Consider the following 7245-nt stretch of genomic DNA (forward strand, 5'->3'; position numbering starts at 1 on the left):
CTGATGAATCATAATTACCCTGGTGGAGCCCTGGTAAGTGTATTTCACCTTCCCAGGCAATGCTGATATACAGGCCTGGCTAAGAATTATTGTCTTTGTGAATATCTCTCTGCTCAATGCTGTCTCACTCAGCAAGCACAGGACTAAATCTTCTAGCAAAAAAAAAAAAAAAAAAAAAAAAAAAAAAAAAAAAAAAAGGCATCCACGTAGCTTTTTAAATCTCAGAGATACTGACCCTGTGGGTCAAACTAAGGAGGCAGAGCCCTTGGTGATAAGGCACATGTGTTAAGAGGAAGAACTGCATCTAAAAGGGCTCTGCGTGTAGCTCTGGACATAGCGTGAACTAGGCACTTAACCAAAGGCAGCTATTGTTGTCATCAATAATTGTTGTGTATTGGTCTCCGGGATCCTAGCTCCTTGGAAAGCCTGTTTTTCCATTTTAGGAGAAACGACTCCAAACCCAGGAATTAAGAAATCGACTGGCTGTTTGGGAAGCATTTAGAAAATGTGACAAGAGGTGTCATACACAGGCCAGCAGCAGAGATTCCAAGAAAGGAAAGCACCCTGGCCTCTGTTTTCATTTCCCTCTTTGCTTCTGAAATGAGATAGGACGTTGTTGGCAGCTGGTGTGGTGATGGGAGGCGATGGCCTCTCAGAACTCAGCCCCTAAGGTCTGTGAGCAACATGGTGAACCCCAGACTGCCACGGGCTTTGATGTTTGTCTCTCTTAGCATTTATATACTTGAGGTGTGGGACTCCTGGTTGCTGCACAAAGATAAGTGTAACCACATTTCCAACTGAGCCTACTGCAAGGTCTCTGCTCCCTGAGACTTGGTTAGAAGATGGGAAATAATGGACTCAACAGATGGAGGAAATTTTCTTTAGATGCTCCAGAAAAGGGGGTTATAAAAGACTCCTCAGAATTAAGGCTAGAAGAGGTCATCCCACTGGAGCAAAGATTGGGAGATACAGGTACTGAAGTCACATGGAACACCCGTGAAGTACTTTGAGAAGTGCAGACTTCAGGACTATCTACATCAAGAGCAAAAGCATCAGTCACTGTATCTCTGGCCTGTATCACTGGTGGGGGCTGCAGAGCTCAGCTGGGGTTGCAGGTGATGCCCATGGTCTTTCATTTAGTCCTCAGCCCCTGAGCCTGAACCCTACTGGGCAGAGAGGCAGTCTGTTCAATCCAATTTCCAGCTTAGTTGACTACATAAAGTATTTCGGTTTAGTGGGTCCTTAAATAAGACAATTTTTCTTTAGTTCTAACCTCTCTCCTGCTGACAGTTCCTATCCTCCAGGGCCTTACCCCTAAACTGCCTGCTATTTATTTGAAAAGTACAGATAGCACAATACAAGCTGGTACTCTGGCAACCGTGCAAATCTATCACAGGATATCTAGCATGCAGAGGAAAACTGCACTCACCCCCCCACCCCCCGTGCTAGTCCTAGCAGACAGAACATGGAAAATACTCTCTCTTCTCTTGGCCACCACCCTCCCCTTACTGAAAGATAATGTGTGTGCATCCGAAATGGGGATGTGGAGTCTAGCTTTCTGGCCTCAACAAAGACACAATAATTCAGAGCGGACCAGAACTGAGCAACCAGCCAGTCAGCATCAGGCCTCTGGGGTCTGCGGGAAGGGTGGGCTGGCCTGTGCGGGTCCAGGGTGGGATGACAGTTCCGGGCTCTGATGCCTGCAGAACCCTTCCTGATGTGGCTTTATCAGATGAAACCTTACTCTCGCCGGTGGGAGGGTATGCTTTAGGAAGATTTCTGCAACACGACAAAGTGCTATTTAAAAAATCTGGGTTCTCCTTTCCTGAGCTTGGGCAAAAAAAAAAAACTTGCCCTGAGATGGGAGAAGGTGCTTGTAGGCAAAGGACTGCAGGAGCGGGAGAAGGCTCCCGGCACTGGCGAGTAGCTTCGCAGCGGTGACACCGAGCGGCCGGCAGGTGTCAGTGCGCCCTCGCTGTGTCAGTGCGCCCTCTCTCTGCCAGCGAGCGCAGCTTCCGCCTCCAGGACCCCTCCTCACCGCGGTCTAGCCGGCGAGGTTCGGACCCCGGGCCTCCCTGATCCCTCAGACAGTTCTGCGGCTGGGACCACATGTGGCCGCCTCTCCCCAAAGCAGAGCTCTGACCTCTGACGGAGCCCGCTCCTCGCGGGGTGCCTCCCATTGAGCCCCAGGGGTTGGATCCGAACCTGTGCCTTCCTCTATCACCAGCTCCACTCATCCCGCCGCCGGGAGCACTTGCGGACGAGAGCAGCCCGGTCCAGGGCGAGGCTGCTCCAGATGCGACCCTTACCGGTGGTTGAGTCTCCTCATTCGGCTGGGGGTCCCCAGAACGCTTTCCTCCCGGGTCCCACTCAACCCGATATGGACACTCCCAGGTGCTGGATGCGATGCTCGGCCGGTCTGGAGATGCTCGGCGAATTCCCAGGGGGGACCTCTCCGCACTCCCTGGGCAAGCTCTTTAAATCCCTCGCTTAAGGTAACTCTTCCCTCCCCGGCCAAAGGGCTCGTCTCGCCAAGGGGGTAAGGCTCCAGTGGGTCCCGCGCGGGACGCGGGCTCCAGACCCGCGGAGGGGAGGCGCAAGGGGCGGGGAGGGTCGGCTTCCCACGTGGGGGCTGACGCCGGCTGCTCGGCAACGCGGGCTTGATCCTGGGGCTATAAAACCAGTCCACCGCGAGCGCCGCGGAGAAGCAGCGGCTCCGGCTTCGGTGCAGACGCCCAGCAGCCGGCGCGCCGCCGCCCGGCCACCCCCTGCACCTTCTCCCCTCAGCCCTGCGCTGCTGCCCCAACTCACGCTGCCCTCGGACACCGACCAGTCCGGTCGCGCTCAGCGCCCAAACTCGCAGGGCCGACGCCCAGGAGACCCCTCTACCTCTGCCGCGGCTCCTGGAGCCGATCGCCCACCCGCCCCGGCCCGCCTGAGGACGGGGGTGCCTTCATGCAGCCCCGACACCCCTCACCCTGCCGCCGCCGCCCCCGAGCTCCGCGCGCTGCGCCCCAGCCCCAGCAGGGCACGCAACTTTGGAAGTCCCGCGGCTCTCCGAGAGGCGGCAGAGTCCGCACTCTGGCCCCAGCTCGGGCCGCACCGGCCCCGCCGCGTCTAGGGGAAGCGAGAGAGTCGGTAATTGCTTCGGGGATGTAAAGAGACAGACATAGGACCCCAAGCCAGCATCAGCACCCCTCGGCTGCCTCCCGGGGTGGGGGCGGGCCCCGCACACGGTAAGACCTCTTGCTTTCGCTCAGGCTCGAGTCAAAGATATAGATAGAGATATATTTAATTTCCTGTCATCCTTCCGAGTCATCAGGACACCGATGATTTTTGTTCTCCTTTCTTGAAGAATAAATCTCTTCTTTCCCCATCGGCTCGACCTGCTCTCTCCCGCCGCTTAGAAATAAAACTTGGCTCTGTTTAGGAGCTGGGAGCAAGAAGGCGCCGACCCAGAGCGCCCGACGCACGGGTAGGGCGCGGTTGGCAGGAGCCCGGCCCATGGTCCGCTAGCGATCCCCCAGCTCGGGCCCGGCCTCCTTGAGGCCCCTTCCCCATGTGAGGCGCGGCGGGGCGAGCGGGGCGCAGGAGGAAGAGGAGGACCCACGGGCGCCGGGCCGGAAGGCAGCTGGCAGCAGGCCCAGGCGAGCGGGCATCCGCGTTCATGTTCCGCCAGGAGCAGCCGCTGGCCGAGGGCAGCTTTGCGCCCATGGGGTCCCTGCAGCCGGACGCGGGCAACGCAAGCTGGAACGGGACCGAGGCGCCGGGGGGCGGCGCCCGGGCCACCCCCTACTCCCTGCAGGTGACGCTGACGCTGGTGTGCCTGGCCGGCCTGCTCATGCTGTTCACTGTGTTCGGAAACGTGCTTGTCATCATTGCCGTGTTCACAAGCCGCGCGCTCAAGGCGCCCCAGAACCTCTTCCTGGTGTCTCTGGCCTCGGCCGACATCCTGGTGGCCACGCTTGTCATCCCTTTCTCGCTGGCCAACGAGGTCATGGGCTACTGGTATTTCGGCAAGGCGTGGTGTGAGATCTACCTGGCGCTCGACGTGCTCTTCTGCACGTCGTCCATCGTGCACCTGTGTGCCATCAGCCTGGATCGTTACTGGTCCATCTCCCAGGCCATCGAATACAACCTGAAGCGCACTCCACGTCGCATCAAGGCCATCATCTTCACCGTGTGGGTTATCTCGGCCGTTATCTCCTTTCCGCCGCTCATCTCCTTCGAGAAGAAGAAACGCGGCAGTGGCCAGCAGCCGGCCGAACCGCGCTGCGAGATCAACGACCAGAAGTGGTACGTCATCTCGTCCTGCATCGGCTCTTTCTTCGCACCCTGCCTCATCATGATCCTGGTCTATGTTCGCATCTACCAGATCGCCAAGCGCCGCACCCGAGTGCCTCCCAGCCGCCGGGGTCCCGTGGCCGCCGCCGCGCTGCCGGGGGGCGCTGAGCGCAGGCCCAACGGCCTGGGCCCAGAGCGTGGCGTTGGCCCCGTGGGCGCCGAGGCCGAGCCGCTGCCCGTCCAGCTCAACGGTGCCCCGGGGGAGCCCGTGCCTGCGGGGCCGCGCGACGCAGACGCGCTGGACCTGGAGGAGAGCTCGTCGTCTGAGCACGCCGAGCGGCCCCCCGGGCCCCGCAGGTCCGAGCGCGGCTCCCGGGCCAAGGGCAAGACCCGGGCGAGCCAGGTGAAGCCCGGGGACAGCCTACCGCGGCGCGCACCAGGGTCGACGGCGGCGACGGGGTCGGGGGTGCCCGTGGCCGGGCCCGGGGAGGAGCGCGGCGGGGGCGCCAAGGCGTCGCGCTGGCGCGGGCGGCAGAACCGGGAGAAGCGCTTCACCTTCGTGCTGGCGGTGGTCATCGGCGTGTTCGTGGTGTGCTGGTTCCCCTTCTTCTTCACCTACACGCTCACGGCCGTCGGCTGCTCCGTGCCGCGCACGCTCTTCAAGTTCTTCTTCTGGTTCGGCTACTGCAACAGCTCGCTGAACCCGGTCATCTACACCATCTTCAATCACGACTTCCGCCGCGCCTTCAAGAAGATCCTCTGCCGAGGGGACAGAAAGCGGATCGTGTGAGCGCGGAGTCCGCGCCGCGCGAACAGACTCGCGCCCACCGCAGGCAGCTGGGATCGAGGGGCGCGTTTATGCAGCCCCAGCACTCCGAAGCCGGGGTCCTGCCTATTCTGAGTTTTCTGGCCCGAGGGTTGCTCTGCGGGCGTCCTGCCGGCATCTGTACTCCCCTACCAGAGAAAGTCCTGACAAGGGGGAGGGTCCCCAATTGCTGTTAGGACCGCTCCTCACACGGAGCGATCTTCCTGGATTCTTGGGCCTCCGCAAAGCAGTATTGTTTCCTAAAGGTATTTTCACCTCCCAAGGTCCAGTTCTCATGGTAGTTCAGAGCAAGCAGTTGATCCCAGCGGGCATGGCTCACAAAAGGTTAATGGATGGGGGTTTCCCAGCCCTGGCTAATTGCTCTCCCCTCCCCCCAACTCTATTTTTAAACAAACGCTCAGGGCAGCCCTGCCCGCCCTCCCAACCACCCCCTGTAAATACACACTATTTTTGATAGTACATGGGGGTTGGGGGGTGGTCCCCAATGTCTTTTGGCTTTTGAGGTCGGAATCCTGGCTGTTGGAGATGCCCTCCAGGCAGACAGATGGTGTCTAGTTCAGGGCAAGCCTCTTTGCAATTCGATCCCTTTTCTACTGTCATTACCTCCCTCTGTGTCCTTTTCACCAGCAACTGGTGACTGTCCCTTGGGACTGGACCTGCTTTGAGATTTCCTGAGGGGGGAAAGATTTCTGTCCACTTTTCCCCCTGTGCCTAACAGCATAATTGCCTTTTCCTATGTAAATATTACAATGATGGACCAAGAAAGAAGTAAATGAAACTCTCTGCCTTGCAGCAGCCCTGTGTATAAAGCCATTATCCTCTGATGCATTCTTCGCCCCAGCACCTCACTTTAAAACCTCTTTCCAGTGTCCCCTCCCTCCTTTCCTCTGGGGCCACTGCTTGAAGTATATGTATGTTTCCATCTTTTATGTATGTGCACTCCTCCCTCCCCCAAAGTGCTGACTGTGGGAAATCTTTTACCTGCTGTTTTTAGACACAGAGAAGTGGAAATTATGTGGAAGAAGCAAACCTGATACAATTTGCCCAAGGTAAACAGTTTGAAAAGACAAATGGGCCTGCCAGAATGTACAGTTCCTGCCCCAAGAGCTCTTACATATCAAAGTGTTGTCCATTTTTCCTCCCTTTTTTTCTGGTTGAGCTCAAGTCATTGCTGAACTCCCAGAGTTTAGGGAGGAGGGTGGAGACTTTGTTTACATTCAAGTTTCCACATGTTTTAGACAAAGACTCTTTCAGGCCTGCACTCTTATTTCACTAAAGAAAAACTAATGTCAGCGGATTTTTTTTTTAATAAAAAGTTTACAGAGCAAATGTGAAATAAATATGAATTAAATGGTCTGTCTGTTATCTGAGTTTTCAAAAGTGTTAAGACTCGAGGACCATCTGATTTTATATATATTTGAAATTAAAAAAATACATATGCATTATAAAACCCCTTTAAAAATGCAAGCAATAACAAAGCTGCCATTTACCAAGTGTTTCTCCTGTGCTGTACACAATGTTGAGTCTGTTAGAAGCTCTTGCTTCATTTAATTTTCCCCCAAACCTATGAGGTAGGTATTGTTATGATCCCCACTTAACAGGTGAAGAAACTGAGTCTCAGAGGGCAAGTGGTTTGCTCAAGGTTAACAGCAAGCGGTGGGAATGCACGATGAGGCTCCAGGGTCTTTACTCTTCACACCAGAGCCTTGTCAGGCTTACATCAATAACACTTTGCAGATTGCTCACAGCAGTGAGGTCTCTACGCAAGGTGTGCTATACCCACAGAGCATGGAATACGTCCTCAGTGTGTAAATATACATAAAGTAAGTACATACTGCAAAATATTTTATACCCTAAAGTGGGTTACCCCTCAAAGTGTGTATATCTGCCAAAGTATGGTACATGCACAAAGTGTGCCGTATACTCCAAAATGTGCATCACACCCTGCAGTGTGATAATATGCAACATGCGGTATACGCCCATAGTATGGTATATGCACCAAGTGTGGTACAAACGAGTTCCAGTCCTGATGTCTAGGAGGGTCTAGACGGTCTATCTCAACCGTGTGGTTAAGATAATGGCACTTTGAAGCTGGAAAGGTCTGTAGAGATCCGGAACCCAACCCCTCGTCTTCT

At 55.7% G+C, this 7245-nt stretch overlaps 1 protein-coding gene across 1 annotated transcript; it reads left to right on the plus strand.

The window, feature by feature from the left end:
* Positions 1 to 2720: 2720 nt before the first annotated feature.
* ADRA2A (adrenoceptor alpha 2A) lies at positions 2721 to 6456 on the plus strand. The gene has a single exon (XM_010983258.3). The coding sequence runs from the start codon at positions 3668 to 3670 to the stop codon at positions 5072 to 5074; it is 1407 nt and encodes a 468-aa protein (XP_010981560.3). The 5' UTR covers positions 2721 to 3667; the 3' UTR covers positions 5075 to 6456.
* The last annotated feature ends 789 nt before the right edge of the window (positions 6457 to 7245 follow it).

The sequence above is a fragment of the Camelus dromedarius genome, chromosome 8 (assembly GCF_036321535.1).
Source record: "Camelus dromedarius isolate mCamDro1 chromosome 8, mCamDro1.pat, whole genome shotgun sequence".
Lineage (NCBI taxonomy): Eukaryota > Metazoa > Chordata > Mammalia > Artiodactyla > Camelidae > Camelus > Camelus dromedarius.